Here is a 20,446-nt window from a genome sequence, read left to right on the forward strand (position 1 = left end):
GCAGTGCTCTCCCACGTCAGAGGCAGATCTTTAGGAAACATTTGGACACTTTTGGTGCCCAAATGCTGGGCCATAGTCAAGCAGTGTTTTCAGTCTCACAGTTCTAGATACAGGTGTGTAAATACTGGTAAAACATTTTCCCTCCCACAGGGAAGGAAACACAGAGAGCTGCATGCTGCCCTCCCAAGCAGCCACGTAGCTCAGTGTGGCAGAGATGTGGCCGGGCATTCTCAGCTCAGGAAGTGCCATTCTCTCCTGGTTTAAGCCCCTGGAACCAGGGGCAAAGCCTGTTTAAGAGATGGGCAGCATCCTGGGGAGCAGCTTACTCCTCCTTTGAGTTGCAGCCCGCTCCTGCCTCCCACGCATGCCCTACATAGTGAAAGCATTCACCTCCTTTTTTTTTTTGCAAACACTTTTTTGGCAAAACACTTTTGTTCGTATCCCCATAAAGCAAAGCTTTTGAGCAAAAGGTTTTTCTTTCTCTCTCTAGCGAGCACTGAGAATAGACTCCAGCCTCCTGCTGCTGGGCATGAGTATCTCTTTATGTCCTCTTACCTTGGCCTCAATTTTAGTTACTCTGTTTAATTGGCAGATACTTGCAGGACATCATAAAAAAGTATGCACATATAAGATACATCTTCCATTGAGGGGCCTTGTTACCTCTGCTAGGGCTCTTTTGTTCCCTTTCTGTGTTGAGATCAAAGACCCACTGGGATGGAAATCCTGTGGTCTCTGAAGGCAATGCTTTACACATACTGTTATGCCTGACAGAGGCTGCCAGCACACTTGTTAGATGCTTCCATGCCACAGCAACTCTCTTCTGTAACACCTTCCATAGTCGTCATAATTTAGCAGCTGAATTTGAAGCATTTGTTCTGATTTTGGAGCAGTTTAAATCTCAACAGTTTACACTGCCTTCTCCTGGCTTCATGGGCACTCTTCCTGCAGGTAAATAAAAGAACCCATTTTTATACCCATATTTACTAATGTGCTTTAAACTTAGCCCACGATTTACAGCAATGAGCAACATTTTCCTGCCCTCTACCCTGGTGAATGTGGAGGGTCTCTGCTGCTCTCCCTCAGCAGCTGGTCTGTATCAGCCTGACCAGGACCAGCTCTGTGTGTGTGGTGCACCAGGAGATTCTCCCTTGGCACCTGCCCTCACACTCCTGCGTTTCACAGCAGCCCTGCCCGCCCCTGCCAGCAGCACTGCAGTTCTGTCAGGTCAGCTGGTGCCCATCACATTTCTTTAATTACCTCCTGCTGCTTGTTACATCCTGATGTCAGGACAGCTTTTGGTGGAAACAGAATAAACTGAGTTCCACAGCACTTTCATGTTCCTTTAAAAAGCCTCCTTCCATCCAATATCACCCCCACATTCTCTCTTAAAAGATGGCAAGTATTAAAAAGTGAAATATTTGTGTTTCAGCCCTGAGAGACAGAAAGCCAGCCTACCTACAGTACTGTCTGCAGAAATACAATTTTTCATGAGTCTTCATCTCTTGCAATGATTTAAGGCCCTTACAGTTTTAAGTACTCTAATACTTCACTTTTACAGGAAGAATGCATCCATTTGGAAGGATCCACATCTAAAATGTGCAAACAAAACTGACAAGGCAAAAAACTTGTTCAAACACTTTTTATTAGTTAAAAAAAAAATCCACAATGCCTAGAGATCCCAAGTGCCAGTGCATATGGATGCAAGACACAGATTTGTGAGTCCAACCAAAATATACAAAGCAACTGGGAGGCCAGGAGGGAGGCTGGGAAGGACACACAGCCCAGTACACACCTGCACGTTACTTACAGTTAAAGGAGTCTGGCTTACATATATTGTACGACTGGCTTAGGAGGCAAGTGCAAGGCTACAGAGCTGAATGTAGTCTATGGACAGTGGAATTTTCCTGTTATGGTGTCAGCTAAAACTTCCATGTATGCTCTTGGAATGGTCTCTTTTGAGCAGGAACTCCCTAACTTGATGGAGCACCTTCAATTTCACCCTGTGAGAGAAGACAGGTAAGAAAACAGGTAAATATTTCCAGTGGAAAACATATATCTATAAATTCAGGAGAAAAATCAATGCTGACAGTCACCACACAAAACCCCACAAACAGCTAGAAAACAATGAGGGCAATAGGTGATGCAAAAAATTAAATGAATTATCCATTCCTTCTGGAAACCAGACACACTTCTGCTGTAACTCAGGTCTCTGGGAAAATGAGAGTGTGAATTCACACATGGTGGAAGTCAAGCTGAGGAGGGGCCAGGTTGCACTGGCAGGAGTGTCCTGGTTTGTGCTCCTGGGTCTGCTGTTTCCCTGCCTGAACCAGCCTGAGATCAGCACTGGTGCAGCCACAGAGCCAGAGGGATTACGGGCTCCATTTCTGGGACTGGCAGTGGGGGGTGATGGCTGAAGAAGGGTGGTAGATGCAAGCTGATATTTTGGGGGCTTTGGGGACCATGAAAACAGCCCGAGCTTCAGAAAGGCTGAAAACTAGGGGGGTTTGGGTGCATGCAGTACTTGTGGAAAGGGCAGACAAAGGCCTTAACACTGAAATTGTAAAGGAACTACCACATCAGAAGCATTTGCTTCTGTTGTCCATGTTGGACAAAAAAATCATCCTTTTTCAAGAGCTGAAATCGGCCCAGAGACTAATGTTTGACCCAGAGCTTCAAAAGAACATTGCAGGTAGAACAGTTAAACAATTAAATGAACTAAATGAATTAATTTAAATACAGAAAAATCTATAGACAAACTTGTTACCTAAATCTCTTGTAAAGCATGCTGCAAACAGGAAAAAGCTATTCCATGTGATGACAGAACCATAGGACAGCATTAACTTTTACATGTGCATTTACACCCCAAAATCAGGCAGTACTTTGCAATCTGTCCATCTGTCGCTTGTGGAAATTTCCCAAGATAAGGAAGCAGCAAAAACGGGAACAGATGCGCTCAGGTTTTTGTGCAATGACTCAGGAAAGTGGGAAGAGTGACGGGCTCCCTGCACGGCAGTTCTAGCACCGCAGGAGGCACGGGGGACATTGTGCAGTGACCCAGGAAGAGCCCCGGGGTGTCGCAGCGGGGCCGGGGCAGCGGGGCCGGGGCAGCACTCACCTCTCCGCCGGCGCCTGCCGGGGCCCCCTCGCCCTCCACCCGCGGCTGCTCGGGCGGCTGCGGCGCTGCCAGGTCCTCCTGCCAAGTCACAAGCAAGAAGTTTGTCCCTGCTGCCACACACACGATGCAGAGTCATGGCCCTAATCCTAGACAGACTGGGCGAGGTGGGGTTGAGCATTACACACGCGGGCAGAACTGCAGCTCTGATAGACGGCAGACACTGCTTGAAATCCCTTTGTGTTGTGCAGCTGGTCAGAGCAGATATCTATGAAAAAGCCAACTCAATTTCTTACAGCCTGGTTTAGGGTCTTTTTCATACAGAAAATCACTTCTTTTTCTGTCATTGAGACCAGAGTTTTGACACCTTCAGTGTGAAAAAATTTTGGAGGAACAAATAAATTTACATATAGGGAGGCTATAACCAGCCCTTCTCCATATTGTCTTACTCTAAGCACCCATTGCATAGACTAAAACTAATCAAAGATAGAGCAGTACTGTGGTGGTGTTAATGTCATACTTCAGATAAAATATCTCTACAAAGGACAAGCTTTTCTTTTTGTTTGAGTCCAAGCATTCACTTAAATATTTTGGGCTCTTCTAGCTATTTGCCTATCTCTTTCAGCTTCCTATTCACAGAAGAAGAGAAAGGGTTGCATTACCAGGTAATTATGTTAAACACAATTTGGCTGCATGGGAGGAGAAGACAAAATCCTGACCATACTGGATGTGCACAAAGGATGGACAGAAAGCAGAAATGCACCTGGGTGGAATCAGTCAGTGAGAGCAGGGGGAAGCAGAAATAGCAAGACCTCTGTAATTTTAGTTGAGTTCACCAGAGAACGCAAATAAAATAGCAAAGCTTCTCTGTTCCCTTCGAGCACACATGCCCAGCAGCTCCCCTGAATGACTCTCTTCCCACATGAAGCCAGGGCCACCACAGAGGAAACCAGAGATACATATTTTATGGAAAGGGAAAGTCAATTTTGCATGGAAGGCAAAGTAATGCATTTCAACATTTTGGAAACACAAGGCCACCACTTTGCTTGGTACTGCTGCTGTTGCAATGCAAATCAATACCCCTGCCAAAGCTACTGTAAACAGAACTTTATGCTTCATGAGTTTAGGGCACTCTACTTTTCACACATGTCCTTACTTTCCTGTCCAGTCACAACTGTTCTCATCAGTAGGAGAACATCCCTGCCATCCCTGCTGCTTTTTGGACTGAATTTGGGAAAAAAGGTGATGTGACGTAAAATGGAAAAAGTAGATGGAGTTAACATGGATACAAGGTAGAGCCCATGAAAATTTAATCTGGAAATTGAACTTCAGATCCATTTGTGGCAGCAAGGGGAGCCAGGAGGTGGAAGCACTGCAACCTGCTTGCCCTTCCTCTGGGCTTCCTGCTGTCCTTGCAAGCTATTGTAAGATCAATCCATGGAGACAAAAAATAGCCAAAATATGAGCTGCAGCCCTGTACTGATGTCTGTCACAGATGCAGGCATTCCCTCATCTCCCTGCTGAGACCAGAGCTGGTTAGTCTGTTTATGGAGAGCACCATGTGCTGCTGGTGTCTCCAGAGGAGAAGCACAGTCTGACCACCTTTTCCTAAGGAACGTGCCCCTAACTTGCATGGCATTGTTGGCTGAAATGATTCTTGCTGGTCCCAGCCTGAGCTGTGTTAAGCAAGCCCAGGTAACCAAATGACATCAAACTGCACATCATGGGAGCCAGCTTCTCCTGCAGGGAGACGTGCAGCTCCTCAGGAGAGGCCACTGCTCTGATGCAGCCACTTGGTCACAGTCTTTCTGAAATGAGTCAGCTCTCCTGCTGCCAGCAAACAGCTCACTAGTCTGAATTTATGGACGCTTGTCCAGCCTCAGGATCCAGCCTGTGGTTTAAAGCACTTCACATTTGCATTTACATTGCACTTTGCATATCTACACCTTATAACTCAACAGCGTGCATTAAGCCAAAGCAAGTAAATAGCCTCAAATTGTATTTTGAAGCTTTACAACCAGATTTGTCCTGTTAGGCGGAAAGGAAAGAAACCTCCAATGCAAGCCACTGACAACAGCAACAGCAGATGCTTCTTTCATAATGTTTTGCAGGTGGAGTTAGCAGCTGATGTGTGAAGTCGTGAAGGTCAATCAAAGGCAACTGCCTAAGGTGCTGGGGAACAGCTCACAGGAACACAAGGACCAGTGCAGTGCACTCCATCTTTCTACAGGGTATGACACCTCTTGTTCCTGTGGGCAGGGAGCTCAGCTCTGGTAGATGTGGAAAGAGTCCTGGGAGAGGGACACCCTTCTCAGGACCACCCTTAGGACACTGTATCCAAGAGCAATGGGCGGGCAGGAGAATCCCTGTTCAGCTATTGTGTTGCTTGTTAGATCCCTTAGATCGTGCTCTCTGCCAAGACTGCTCCAGAAGGCTAAAAACCAACCATCTATTTTTAGAAAGGGAAGCAATGGAGTTTCTGCAGGGTGTTTCTACACTCTGTTGGAGGAACCAGCACAATAGCAGGATGAAGAGCTGTCAGACCGTGTTAGAGATGTCGCCTCACAGCCTTTTCTCACGCGCTCCCACCCTGCCCGGAACAGGGAGCAGGAGATGAGGAAGGGCTGCATTCCTCAGCTGGGTGGGGATTTCAGGGGCTGCTCAGGAGGACAATATACAGGGGAGGACCATGTGGTGCAGGGGTCTTCACTTTGGACAGCCAGAAATTCCTGGGCACCAGCTCCAGCTATGACACCGATTCACAGAACGATGCTGGGACAGAAAGAAGGGGTGAAAATCCATCTTCCTTAGGGGCAGCAAGAGTTTTGCCATTCCTGTCAGTGCTCATCGCCTCATTAAAAGGGGTAACATTTTCTAAGCAAAAGGCATGTTGAAACCATGAAGCAATTAGTAATGGTCCTCCTGCTCTTAAAGGGCAAGTCCAATATTTCCCCTCAGAAATTACATACTTTCTGAGAAAAAAGTATCTTAAATGACAAAAAATCAAATATTTTGTTTGTTACGGGCTATTTTCTTCTATTTTGGATGGGCAGTTGCTTTTTTACTAGTGAAGAAAGAAAAGTGAAGTACTTGAACATAGTAGTTAAGTGAAACACAAGATCTCAGAATACCTTCCAAGAATAGTACACAAGTTTTTAAATATTTTGTGTGTTTAAAAATATTTTTTTATGTAGAATATATACACCACAGGAGATCTACATAAATAAAATACTTTGCTCAGGTTATGAAACAGAGGTACATGTTCAACTATCACTAATTAAAAACTCAACAAATTAAGACCTGCCATTTATAAAAATATTCCTGTGCAATGCCAAGAGATCTTAAACAGACTGTACTAGAGGCTTCTGGGTTCAGATATTTTAATAAGTTTTATTAAAAAACTGATTTTAAATGCCCAGAAATACTGGAAGAAATTAATTACAATTTAATTCCTCAGAGTTTTCATTTTCACAGGTTCTATGAAAGTCCCTTTTTCAGCTCTTCAGCAATTGACCTGTCCACTGTCTGAGTTCATATATGAAGTGGAATTTATATTTTTTGTCTGTATTACCTTATAGGCCAGTGGGAGTTTTGTTGCTGTCCCCAAATATTTGGACATAAACAATCTTACTAAAATTATCTCCATTATATAACAGAGAAAGCAGTCCAAATATTGGATGCTGGAATATACTCATCAAATCTCAACAAATTCAGTGGCAAGCAAGATATTATTATTATTATCATTATTATCATTACCATCATCATTATTATTGTTATTATTGTTATTATTATTATTTTGAGGCTGTAAAGCCAGAGAGGTTCACTGGCAGCCTAATCTGCTACAAAGTCAGGAGCCCTCAACAGGACATCAATTGCATAAGGTGGAGAGGTTCAGCCTCCTGCAGTGCTCTTGACCTTTGGTGCTGGAGCAAACACGAGCTGCCTGGCAGCAGCCCCAAGCCTCTCCCCAGGAAAGCCTCAGGCAGCCTGGCAGGTCCTGGACGAGCTGTCCTGGATGAGTTTCAGGCTGAGTGTGCTCGGAGTGATGCCAGCAGCTCTGACTAAGGGGCCAAGCCTTGATTGAAGTGAGTGGACCCACCAACAGGACAGACAGATGGGCATGCAGGATTCCTGTCCTACCCTACAAATCCAGGTAGACTTTTGGGTGGCTTTGTTTTCATCCAGCTCACAGCCAGACTCCCTGAGAGTCTCCTGGGACTGCTTATACAAATGATACATATTTAGCACGTATCCTATGGGATTACTGGGGTACAGCCTTGAGCCATGAAGCACATACATGGTCTTGTAGGCTTCAAGGTGCCACCAGTGCCACTAACTCAGCTATTTTGCATGGGAAAATGTCTGCCTGCATGCACTAATGAGACTGAGAGGGAAGCACAGAAAAAGTGCCTGTAGGCAGAGTGGCCCCCTCCACGGCACTTTTGAAAGAACATCCTGTGTTCCATGAGATGTGGAAGGATACCACTGGAATGCATCACTGCATCAACTAAGTGTGGGGAAGCTTAACTACAAAGGGGAACAAGTTGCAACTAATTATTCTACTTAATTAGTGGGTAGTTTTGCTGTTGATTTCCCTGCTCCTCCTGCTTAGCAGCTCTGCCCTTGGTGGCTTCTCAGATGCCCTTGGCTGCTCTCTCCTAGTGCCAATCTCACTTGAGCAGGAAGGTCACTCAGTTTCTGCCTCCTTCTGTGAGACAGACTGTCTCTGCATGGGAGGCATGGCAGGGTGCAAGTGAAGGGAATTAAGGCCATGGCCAGCAGCCTTTCACATTCAAGATGTGCAGCTGTTGTGAAAGAGATGAGCCGTGGCGTGGGCGCGGCCCTCGTGCGCCACATCGGGTGCACACAAACGCTGAGATCCAGCGAACGCACCCAGCGGTTGCACATAACTGACAAATGCTCATTTAATTAATAGGGTGAAGTAAAAAAAAGATCAGACCCAATGCAAAGTGACAGAGTCATGAACTGACAACTAAACCATAAAATCTGACAGGACAAATAACTCTAAAGGGAAGATTTAGGTGGAGGGTGGAGGCAAGCACCAGTTACTGGGGAAATCGTTCCAAACCCTGAGGGACATTTTGAGAGCGTGTGTATGTACATGGGCTTGTTCCCAGGCACGTGGTGTCTGCATTGCAGCAGGCTCTGTGCTGTGTCATACAGACGAAGAACCAATCCTCTTCTAAGACAGGGATATCTAGTGGATGGTTATCTCACTGGAATCTCTCAATGTCCACCCCAGGGATGGGGATGGGTGCAAAGCCACAGACAGAACACACTACTGACTGGTTTCATTCATTTTTGTATCAGAAAAATTGCAGAGGGTTTATAATATCTTAATTTACAGATTTTTTTAGTTGATACTTAAAACCTCCCCTAAATGAGTCAATACTTCCTTGTACTCAGCAGTGGCCAGGTCAGTGCCAAAGCCCTAACAGGCAGTGCCAGAACTACTCAAGGTTGTTCTCGTCTGGTGCTTGGCACCCCTCCATGGGTGTAGGGTTACTTCAGCCCCGTTTCCTTCTGCGTGGCTCTGAGTGCTTCCCCACAAGGGCAGTAAGGAACAGCAGGCTGCCAGGGTGTCCACACTTCAGTGCCTGCCATGATGCAACAAAGGGCTGAATTCTCTCCCATGGCCAAAGTCACCATCTGATACACCTGCACCCCATGGCTATCCTGAGCAAAACTTCACCCAAACCCCTCAGAGTCCCTCTCTCTGTCCTAATGTGTACCTGCCACTGATCCCAGCTGTCAAATGCACAGATTAAATGTCAACAAGCTCTCCATAATTGATATTAATACTGGGAATGGTCAGCTGGGGACAGCCTTCTAGGCCACTCGAGTCCCTAGCCCTGAGTCACCCCGAGCACTGCTCAGTGCCATGAATCCACAGATCCCTGGCACTTTGAACAGCCCTTCTGCAGCAGGGAACAACACTGGAGATAGCTGAAAACCCAAATAAGATGTTGGCAAGTGCTCTGTGCAATTAGAAAGAAGGAGGATGGTATGGAGCACAAACAAATCTCAGGACTGGATCCTCTCTCAAATTTCTGGGGCTGAAATGCTTGTGATGATTCCAGGGCTGCAGGATTATAACAGTGGGTATTCACTGTTTAAACATTTAAAACTATACATTATCTCTCTTAGTGCATCTCCAGTGGGTCTCCCACATGCATTACAGTGCCTGGTGCTGCTATTGGCAAACTCTGGATGCATTTCCATTAGCAAATTGTGTAACATGATAGGAGCAGTTCTGGAGCTAAAACAGCGGGTGCTGAGAGCCCAGCACAATCCTTACACTCCTTTCAGGGCCCTCCCTCTGGAGCAGCTTTGGCTCCATGGCAATTACCCATTAGCAGTGGGGATGCACTCGATGTGCATGTGGAGCTCAATCTTCTGAGTCCAGCTGGATCTAAAAGCTGGATCTAGATACAGGCCAAAGTATGGTGAGTATGAATAAAAGATTTGCACTCCTAAGCTGAACTAAACCAGCAGAACAGATGAAACCTCTTTCACAGAAACAAATGTTTTTCCTGAATTTTTTTCTCCTGTGATTTGTCTTGTTTTTCTCCTCCAGTTTTCAGTCTGCTGCCCACCTCTGCTGTTTGACATGACATCATGGTGCTGTATCCAAAGCAGTTTCCTGGCTCCATTAAGTCTGCCCTTTAGCCATGTGACACATCCTATTATTTTTATTTCTTAATCAATCTCCATATTAAGTCTAAGCAATCGGACATCAATAGAAGACACCAGAATAACAGTTCAGATGCTCTCTGGAAAATCTGCACTGGTTTAAGATCTGAAATTAGCTGTAAACTGTAGCTGTCAGTCTTTGAGGTGGGGTTCTCACTTAGGAGGAAAGGAGAAGAGGATTTCTGCTGCTCAGTCCTTGCTGGAGGGGAGGCAGTTCACTATCTGCAGCAGGGATTCCTACCATCAGCAAATTCCTCACCCTCCTGGATCAGTCATCCCATGGTCAGTCAAAAGGTAGGAAGGGGTATTCTGGCCCCATGGAATTGGGAATTGCTGTTTGCACTCCTGCAGCCTAACTGCTGTTCCCTGTGGGAACAGAGATTAAACTTATCCCAAGAGCTTAGCAGAACTCCTGTATCTGCCCTTTTCACATGCTTTCAGGAGGACATTTTGCGTCACTTGTAGCTGCTGTTCTCCTCTTTTGTTAGGCTATTCTCTCAGGATTTATATGCTGTGTAGAAGTTTTGTTTCACATCACAATGTGTTTATGTGCAGGTCAGGAAATTAATCAGCCGACTATCTGAACAATTAAAACAATTTTGGCCAGCCTGGCTTCGCTTTGATTCTGGGTTTGAGTTTGTTGTGACTCATAAAGCTCATGTGGCCATCAGCAGCACCCACCACACTCTCTGAAGCAGGGAAAGGGACAGGCTTACCAAAGAGCTGCTGAGTACTGGCCTCGTGCTGTACAAATGGGTGCTGTTTATTACCGAAGCATCTTCTCTAATGATCAACACTGCCCTCATCCAAGCAGCTGTTCTGCTCCTTCACATGCCCCTTAATCCCCTCACTTGAAGAGGCCCCATTCGTCGAATTAGGCTGGAGGACAGAAGATGCCTTGTCTGAATCTGCCTTAATCCATCCACAATTCGGGTCACACGGCCTTTGATCAATAAGCGCTTGGTTGTTGTCAAAACAGCACGAAGCAGAGCAGCAGGGTCAGGCTTTCTGCTGGAACCAGGCTGTGCCTGACTTGCTGCTGCCCTCTGCTGCCTCCGGAGCCGCCGTGGCCAGGGCAAGCCTGTGCACCCCACCAGCACGGCACAGGGGTGAAGGCAAAGCTCCCACCAGCTCGGCACAGGGGTGAGGGCAAAGCTCCCACCAGCTCGGCACAGGGGTGAGGGCAAAGCTGGCTCCCGTGCCCTCCCACCCTGCACATCCCTGAGCTCTGTCTCACTCCAGATGCTCACTGCAACCCAGACACATTTCTGCTCGAGTCCCTGGGAAAAATCTACATTCTACATTCGTACGAACATGGAGAGCCAGACTCTTGCCAGCAGTGCCCACTGATGGGACAAGAGACAACAGGCACCAAGGGATTCATGTGTCCACCTGAACAGAAGAAAACAATTCTCTTTTTTCCTGTGAGGGTGGTCAAACACTGGCACAGGTTGCCCAGGGATATTGTGGAGTCTCCTTCCATGGAGATACTCAAAACCCAGTGGGACAGTCCCCTCTCACTGGCTCTTGGGAAGTTGGACTAGATGGCCTCAAGGGGTCCCTTTCACACTAAATGATTCTGTGACTGTATTAGGCATTATATGATAACATGAAGTATTATACAAAAGCAGATATTGCTGAAAACTTTTCATGAAATAAGTAAAACCATCAACTGGAAATGTTTGCAGGCAGTTTAAGTGTAATCCAAAGGCTCTTCTGTCCTGCCCCTCACAGAATAAACAAACACACCTTTTTTACAACTCCTGTAGTGGCCGCGATGGTCTCTGCTCCTTCTACAGTCTTGTTTGCCACTGTGTTCACGCTGGCTACTACAGCTTCTCCCACCACGTTGGCCTGCTCCTTGGTCTTCTCAGCAACTGCAGTTTCAACAAAAGCAGAAAAGTCAGCCAACTAGACACTGCCAGAAGGCTGCCAAATTCCCTGGGATAATAAAATGATTGCATTGATGTAAAAGAAGAAATTAGCCCTGGTGCAGTCCTTGTTTCGATTTTTTAGATGAGATCACGTCTGAGTTTAGATCATGTACGTGAAGATTTTGTCTGGCACAAAATGCTGCTTAGAGAGCAGCATTGCAGCCTGTCAGTCTTTGTGGGCAACCAAAGAATGAAAAATTCACTGTCAGATACTAAGAGACAACAGTGTAAATAAGATATTTTGCATTGCAGACTGTCCATGACCTCTTCCAGGTTACCTTTGATTTAATACCCCTTGGCAGAAAAAAAAAGCAATAGTTAGGAAATTCTTCAGGGAAAGGATCCATCCATCTTCCCTCAGGACAGTCTGTATGGCTGCTCTGCCTTGGAGCTGGGGATACCCCAGAAGATGTCCTTTGGGTCCCTGACTCTGCAAATGCCTGACAGGACTCTCCCAAAGACCACAGTTTTGGCCAGACAGGATCTGATGCAAGTAAATCCTCTCTGCGTGCTGGGCTGTGCACCTGACATTGTGAAACGTCTAAATTGCTGTGAATCATCCCAGTCTGCCAAGTAACCTTTGTTAGATTTTTTCTGACCTACTCTACTGATTAAATATTTTCTCCCATCCGTGTCCACTGCAAATGCCAGACCCTGAAGCATCGCTCCTGGCAAGCAGCCCCCATTCATCAGAGGGAAGGTCAGGCAGATCAGTGTGTCCCACAGAGCCCTCCCACTTGGCAGGGGTGATGGCCTTCCCAAGAGGTCTAACAATCACAGATTTCCACATCTTACTCGGGCTGTGCCCTTACCTGAGGTCACACTTTGCACTACTCCCTCCTTGGTCTTGGTGCCTGTGAAAGGAAACACAATCCATCAGTGCTGCCTGGAAATTACACTTTGATTTCTGGACACAGATGGCTTCCTGCCCCGAGGAAGTGCAGTGGGGAGCAGAGGTACCGAGCTGCTGGTACCTCCTGCTCAGACACAAACCATTTGTAGAGTCAGAAAAGAGATCAGCTTCCCTCCCCAGTAAAGCCAATGAGTACCTTTGTGTTGAGAGTAGGAGAGCTCCAACAGAAAATTCTCTGGAGATGTCTAGACCTGAAAAATCTTGATTATGAAAAATTGTCCCTGCAATATTTCCAGAATGGGCAGTTGAGTGATGGTAAATCAACTTTAAACTAGTTTTAAAAATTACTGTAAATAAAATCACCTGGTAGCATCTCATCTACTTCACTCTTGCAAGACAAGAAGTCACATCCATGACTCTCCCCTGCCTTTCAGCAGGATACTTGGCTGCAGTGGTCATTTAAAATCTCATTCTATACCACTAATAAAGACTCTGGAGAAACCTGAGACTGAATTTACAGAACCACCACCCAGCTACTACATACCTACTTACTAGATTCCCAGTTTGGTGCCTCAGCCTAGGCTGTAAGTGCCTGCTCACAGAATGCAGATGGTTTTATCTCAAATTATGAAAATACACCATATGTATGCATACATTGTAATTTATCTTGCTGTTCTCAATGTAGAAAAGCTAACAGGATGTGAAGGCATTCAGATTGTAACACAAATAGCCCTAAGGAATAATTAATCTCTGTGATTTTCCTCCACGCTTGAAGTGACAAGCTATATATCCCTTCTACTTGATACTGCTGCAGGTAACTTAAATCATATGGTAGATTGGCAGCCCCCACGGTTACTAGGTGCTTTACACATTAAAAAAAAAAAAGAAAGAGAGAGATCAAATTTATCTCTCCTGAAAGTTAAATAAAACACAAGCCAAAATATTCCACTGGTCCCCCTTTACTGTATATTGCAAATCATCTGCACCTATACAGGTCCTCTTCAGTTTTCCCATACTGATACAATGAAAGGATTTCTATGGCCAACTATCCAAATGATAATAATGGACAACAACCAGGCAGATTTTTGTCTCCATGATAGTGGGGCATCCATGGGTGTGGTGGGAGAAACCAGCTACAAACCACAGCTCATTCTCATTAATAGCCTGAGAAGCAAAACAGGTGCAGTGCCCTGATAACAACAGGTCCAGCCCAGCTCTGCTCTGCCTGATACATGTTACGTATTATTGAATGTAATTCTCAGTTGTTGATTTATTTTGGTGGTTGCAATGTTTGCCTGGGGCAGAACAGAACTGTTCTACTACAATATGTCCTCAACATTTCATTCCACCCTCCCAAACTGTTTTAGAAGTCAAGAGATGGAATCTTTGTACCCTTAACTCGTTAGTGCTGTAAGCTGCAGTTTCCAGTGATGCCCATGATACATGTGCACTGCTGTGAACTGGATTTAATAATGGTGCCCACGATACACAAACGTGTGCAGAAGCACAGCACTGAGCAGAGCAGGTGCAAGTCTCAAGCCACGAATGTGAGCCCCCGAATGGACCAAACACACAAAGTTCAATTCAGACACCACCCTGCTTCCTTTCCCCTCCCAGTGCCATTCCAAGGAAAAACTGCCATGATATTGATTTGACATACAAGGTTGTCTCATATCAGACTCAGATGCTCAGGCTTAGCCCTGTGCTGGTTTTTGGTCAAACAGCAGTTGATAGGTAAGCAGAGTACATGATTTGCTGTACCAGCCTTTCGTGCCTTTGCACTTTTGCAGTAAACATGCTTACTGAGACAAGAGCTGCACTTTTGTATGTTTTTTTTTTTTTTGCCAGACTTTTAAGGTGACAATCTGGGCTCAATTCTTTTACAGGGAGGGGAATGGACAGGTGCTATATTTGCGGATGGAAAATAATTCCAGAAAGGAGGGATGCAGATAGAAGAAAAACATCCAAATCCATTTCACGACAGAAGCAATGTCATTGGGAAGAGTCACTGCTGCAGCCTGGGGAGAGCTGGCCGGATCCTCCCAGCCCAGCCACACCCGATGACTCAGGCTCCATCCATTATGCACCGCATGAAACCCGACCTTCCGGCGCACACTGCTGCCAGCAACCCGCATCTGTTGAATCAGAAAGCAATCACCTGATGCTCAATCTCATTTCACTCATTAGTCCTTGCCTGCAGCTTCTCTACCCAGAATTAAAAGTTCATGCATCCTGTCTCAGATTCTGAGTGCTGTGAGTCATCTGCAAGAGCTTGGGGACTGCCAGGGAGGGACCGGGCTGGTGGAGCGCTGTGCCCTGGGAGGACTAGAGTAGAAAAGGATATTTTCATGTGCATTAAGTCCTGCAGGAATCACTCAGTTTAAACACAGCTTGGTGTGTTGGGCCTTTCTGCAACACACATGGTCAAAAACCATTCTGGTAAACTTGGAGTGCACTCTGTGTTGAGGCCTCCTGAACTACAGCACTGAACAGTACTAATGACTCAATCCCCTGATGCAGCTTTGCATTAAATTCATTCATTAATTTCAGCCTCATTTACACCCCTACTCAAACCTTATTAAAAAAGCCTACTGAACCTGTGCTGGATCCACCCTAACCATGCAGGGATCTCCTGACACTCCAGCACACTCAGAGGCTGTTAGGATGTGGAGAGCAGACACTGGTTTCACCAAGGGCAGAGGTGACCCATGATACAGGATTTCCCCCTCTCTTTTTGTGCACTCTCTTCTCTACCCCAGCAGTTCAGAAGGCTGGAGGCTGGGCAGGAGCACTGCACTGCAGGCTTAGCATGGCAGGGAGGCATCTCCTGCTCTGGCATGGGCTGTGGGAGCTGATCCTGTACGGATCAGAGCGGGGACGAGGGGCCGCAGCGTCCCAGTGACGCTGCTCACTCCAGACAGAAGCCTCTGAGTGAGCATTGCTTTCTTCTCCTGGGCAGCAGCAGACATGGTGGTTGTGCCCAGACATTTGGAATCCTCCTCAGAGGGTCAGCAATGAGTTACCACAAACATGAATAAAAGGCAGGGATCCACTTCATCCATCCTAGGCCCTGGGGATTTTGCTCTCTTTCCTGATGTTCTCAAAGGCCCTTGAGGTTCAATACAGTATTATTCTCTCCTAGCATCCAAAAATTCAAGTCTCATCACCCAATGCTCTAGATGAAGCTGCTGGGATAGGGCTCTGCAAGGGAAGAAGCAAGGAAGAACTGTTCAGGTCTCTCATTTACTCTTTATGTGGCACAGAGTGACAAAAGGCAGCATGAACAATCATTCCAGTTTTAACCAATACACCACACCACCTTCTCTGGCTATTAAAACAAAACCCCCACTTTCTGACCTAATCAGCATCTGGCCTTTACTTTTCCTGCCTGTAAAAGACTGAATTTTCCCTAAAGGGCTGAGCTTCCCAACAGGAACTGAATCAGGCCAAGGCAAAGCTCTGTCCAGTGCATGACAGGGCAGGAACCAGCAGTATACCAACAGACCAAACCAATAAAAGGAGAAAGCACTTAATCCTCACCTTGACCTTTATTTGATCCTCATTCAGAGATTAAGGTTTCAAGGCTTTTAGTTTTAGGCCCATAGAAAACTTTACTGAAAAGATCAGAATCTCCTGAAGAGATGTCCTGGCTGTGCAATGACGAAAACCAGGTCACAGTATGAGCTGTACAACGTGGCTGAACGGAGATGTGAGAAATTACGAATAAAAACTCTGAATAACCCCGACAGAACTCAGATCTGGAAGCAGGTGGAACAGTAATGATGCCACAGTGTGATACCCACATGTGACATTTCTTAGACTGGTGTTTCACTTACTGTAGTTAGTTAGTTGTTTACAGGGATGCTGCTTACCTTTTTTCTTGTGGGTCAGCTTCAAATTGAAATGTGAACTGTTATATCCATTCATTTCCAGCATGTCAATATTAAAGTACTTAAAATTCCAAGATAAAGACTTCACCTGCTGCATACAAATTTTGTATTTAATTTGTAAAGTACAAATATATATCTGTAGCTACTGGCAATAGAACAGTTTTAAATATAGTAACTAAGTACAGCTGTGGATGTTGCAGTATGATAGCAGGAAGAGCCTTCATGTAAACTTTCCTGCAAAAAGAAACACTCCCACATCCACAAAAATAAAGAGCTGTGTGAAATGCAGTAATCAGCAGTGAGATAATCAGTCTTGGGAACCTACGACTCTTTAGTTTGTATTATATGGAATATCTGACCATCCAGCCATATAATTGCATGTGCTAGATAAGTGAAGATAGTGGGTTTCGAGGGTGACCTTGAGAGGGGAGGTTTCAGCCCATTAACTGTGCAAGAGGTCTCTAGGCAGGGCATCAGGCACGCTGCTTTCCAGATCCTACTCTCTGGGCAAAAGGAATTTGGGCGTCTCTTGTAAAGCAAGATTAATGGGTGCATGGGCAACGAAAGAGGTCGGTGAACAGGAGAAGGATTTCAGGACAAACCCATGTGTTTGTGGGGAAACAGATGCATCCTGTAATCCCTTCTTACTAGCACTGTTGGCTCCTCTCAGGGACCTCCTCAGTGAGCCCCTCCCAGAGTGGAGGTGAGGCAGAGACCAGCAGTGCTCACTTGTCTGGGGAGTTCCTGACTCACCCTGCAAACAATCAGCGAATAATCAAACAAACCTTACACCTGACCATCTGCTCCTTAACTTCGTTCTGCCTTCCCTCAGCAGTGGTTTCTATATCTAACTTGGGGAAACTGAGGCACAGGGAGGCTGTGGTACCGCCAGTTTACACAGCAACTCTGCAGAGCTCAGGATCTTATCCAGACTAGCCTGCTAGTCACTCCCAAGCTGCAGCCACAGTATCACTTCCCCAGACTTTCTCAGAGACAATCTATGCAGCTGTTCATGCTCAAAAGTAGATCAAAACTAGTTCTCTCTTACCTACATACATTACCCCTTCTTTGGTCTTCTCTGCAGCCTCTGTCACTCCCTGCTTGGTCTTTTCTGCAGCAGCCACCACACCTTCTTTAGCAATGGAGAAACCCTTCTTGAAGACATCCATTCTTGTTGCTTGTTCGAGTATTGTCTGGGGTGATCTGAACGAGGGAGCAAAAGCAGCAAAAAGCACCTCTAGGCTGGGGCTGCGAGGTGCAGCCTTACCCTCGGCAGATCCTCTGCTTGTCTGGCAGGCTCTGTCTCTGCTCGTCCTCCTGTGCTGGATGAAGGCAGAGTGGCAAAGCTCACAGCCCTCGCTGCCTCTTATTGATGAAGTGTGCTGCAGTGTAGCCAATGCCCGTGTACAGCTGATACTGAAATATTAATGACACGGATCTGCTTGGGAAGCTTTAGGAAGGGAGGGGGAGAGGAGGACGACGACAGCAGTAGGTAAGGAGCTGTCTGGAGAATTTCCAGACAGAAAGAGCTTTTAAAATACGCTGAAACGCTTTCAGTGAAGGATGGAGACTTCAGCAGAAGAGCTGAGTTCCTGAAAGGGCATCTTCCTGAGGCTGCAGCAGGGGCCAAGCACCAGCTCTCCTGGGCCCCAGAGGGTGGAGAGCACGCAATGCTGAGTGTTTGCAGCAAACAAACAGGGTCAAGGTTTCTTGGTCTGGCAGTTACCAGAAGCTACCCTGCACAAAATGGTAACAAGAACATTATTTCTAGTAAATCCTGAGAAAAAGGGAGCCAGCTTGTTGCTCAGGTGAAGTGAGCTTGAGGTCCCACCTGCTATGTTAGTCAAGTGTGAAGTCATTCTGTATAAATTGTGGGGTTTGCTCAGCTGTACATCCCATCACAACGGTTCATTTCTGAAAAATCAGACGCCTGTTGGGGGAAATCCTGTTTCCTATTTGTTTCTCTGAGTTGCTGTATACAGAGCCCTGCTCAGCCGCCGCAGAGCGAGACAACATCTCACACCAAACACCATCCCTCACGTCAGAGCTGGTGCTGCAGAGCGCAGCAGGGCGAGAACAGCCAGCACAGAATGGACTGGGGAAATCTTCCAGAGATCCATCCAGCCTCAAGGCCTGGCTAGGAAAAAATACCAAAACGTGATCATTAATCACAGCTGGATATCCTAATGCAGTTAAAGTCAAAGTGTTTTCTGAAGTAGATCCAGTTTCTGAAGTGTCCCAAATCAGCTATTGCCCCACCAGCAAAATGAAGTTCAGTGCTAGCTGTGAAAGCAACTGCTGGTGCAGCAAGGTGATTTTTAATTTACTTTTTTTAGTAGTGCCAGATGTGAAACTATGCACATTGCATCAGCCTTTGAGCCTGAAGCATGACCTGCTTTGGCTGTTTTTCCTCACCAGGTAAACAGAATATGAAATTCAGAGGCTGAGCTGTATTTTAGAAAGATAGCACACCAGCACCTCATGAAGTGCAGTGGTCTGCAAGCTACTGCTGCCACAAGTTGTCAGCCTGGAAGTGTCAGATGGGGAATGACTATGCAGAAAAAAAGTCTGAACAAAAAATGTTGTATCTGTACATAAATGCAGACATGTACACAAATATAGTTCTTACTGTGGAACTAAGAATCATTCTTCAGCTTTTGGAAGTCGATTTTTTACCCCATACTGAAATTATTGAAAAGCTGTTGATCTGGGAAATAACATATACAGTTCTTAATCCTTTTCTCACAAATAAGTCTCCTTACTTATAAATGAAGAACAAATTTCCACCCAAATATAAAGGAGCCAAATCTCTGTCAGACTAATGAATTTATCAATTGTTAATTTAAAAAAATGCAGGAGTCAGAGGAAGGCCAGCACAGCATACAAATTATTATAGGAGCTCACACAGTTCCAGAATGTTGCAGCAAGAAGCGGAAAAGGTTTTTGTGACCATCTGTCAAAATTCCCCTGGGTAGTTGTTGCTACGGCTGGTGCTCCTTCCTGCTCCCAAGGTGCTCTCAGATTGAAGGTATCTGCACCTTACTGTGCCAAACAAGAGTGGTTTAACCTGCTGCTCCTGCAGCCACTCACAAAACTGCCACTGATTTCACCAGGCACACGCAGGAGTCTTGTTCTAACTACATTTGTTAAAAAAATGAATGTACCATCTTTGGGAATTGCTCCAGGGCCTATTTACTTTTTCACCAAGCTTTCAAAGACTAGTAAACAGAGCACTGACATTCCCAGGGTTATGAGGTTTACTGGTACTTTCAGAAGAACACCAAGGCTGATAAGGTTGAGTGAGAAGCGTATCTTGATTTCGTTCACCTATTGTTCTGTCATTGTGATTTGTACAATTCAGTTTTATGTATTTTGCATTGCTGTAAAAGGTAACAAATGCATGAACTATCAAGGCATCCTGGGATGTGAAACATGAATCACCAGCAGATTGAATTAGCTGGTACTCAAGTGGGATACTCCTTTCCTGCCCTCTCCTGTCCCGATGACCTTGAGAAAGGGCTCACAGGACACATTTCAATGCTCTTGGATCCCTCCCAGGCAGCAGGGAGTTTGCACAGGCATTGTTTTACCTTGGAACCTTTTTAGGAAGGCTCTGGACTCAAGACAACATCGTAGGCGATCTATACAGGGCAAGCATCCATAATGGCTCCTCAGGGTTTGCCACCTCCAGGCGACTGCAGGATCCTTTCACTCAAAGCAGAGGACTCAGTCTCAGTTTCTTGCCAATCATACTTCAGACAAAACTAAAAACAGTTAATACAAGCTACCTTGGCTTTAAGATTTTGCTAGAGACTTAACTTTCTGCCAGGTAAGGTTTCCCCCTTTGCATCAGGTAAGATAATCAGCAGCTAAGGAGAAAGGCCTCCAGCAGGCGATTCAGAGACCCCAAGTTCCTATCTCACCTGGCAGCAACCTCTTTTTC

At 45.8% G+C, this 20,446-nt stretch overlaps 1 protein-coding gene across 1 annotated transcript; it reads right to left on the reverse strand.

The window, feature by feature from the left end:
* Nucleotides 1-1,625: 1,625 nt before the first annotated feature.
* SNCG (synuclein gamma) lies at nucleotides 1,626-18,649 on the reverse strand. The gene is made up of 5 exons (XM_063406040.1): nucleotides 17,552-18,649; nucleotides 12,573-12,614; nucleotides 11,576-11,703; nucleotides 3,116-3,193; nucleotides 1,626-2,000 (listed from the first exon to the last, which is right to left on the reverse strand). Exons 1-5 carry the CDS (start codon nucleotides 17,670-17,672, stop codon nucleotides 1,971-1,973), a joined length of 399 nt encoding a protein of 132 aa, XP_063262110.1. The 5' UTR covers nucleotides 17,673-18,649; the 3' UTR covers nucleotides 1,626-1,970.
* Nucleotides 18,650-20,446: the final 1,797 nt, after the last annotated feature.

This window comes from Prinia subflava, chromosome 9 (genome assembly GCF_021018805.1).
Source record: "Prinia subflava isolate CZ2003 ecotype Zambia chromosome 9, Cam_Psub_1.2, whole genome shotgun sequence".
Classification (NCBI taxonomy): domain Eukaryota; kingdom Metazoa; phylum Chordata; class Aves; order Passeriformes; family Cisticolidae; genus Prinia; species Prinia subflava.

What these genes read in the sequence shown, in the direction of transcription:
- SNCG (XM_063406040.1), bottom strand. Translation starts at nt 17,672, where the DNA reads ATGGATGTCTTCAAGAAGGGTTTCTCCATTGCTAAAGAAGGTGTGGTG. An exon ending in AGTGCAAAGTGTGACCTCAG is followed by an intron (nt 11,704 to 12,572) that starts GTAAGGGCACAG and finishes TTGAAACTGCAG; the next exon opens with TTGCTGAGAAGACCAAGGAG. An exon ending in CGGCAGGCGCCGGCGGAGAG is followed by an intron (nt 2,001 to 3,115) that starts GTGAGTGCTGCC and finishes CTTCTCTCACAG; the next exon opens with GGTGAAATTGAAGGTGCTCC.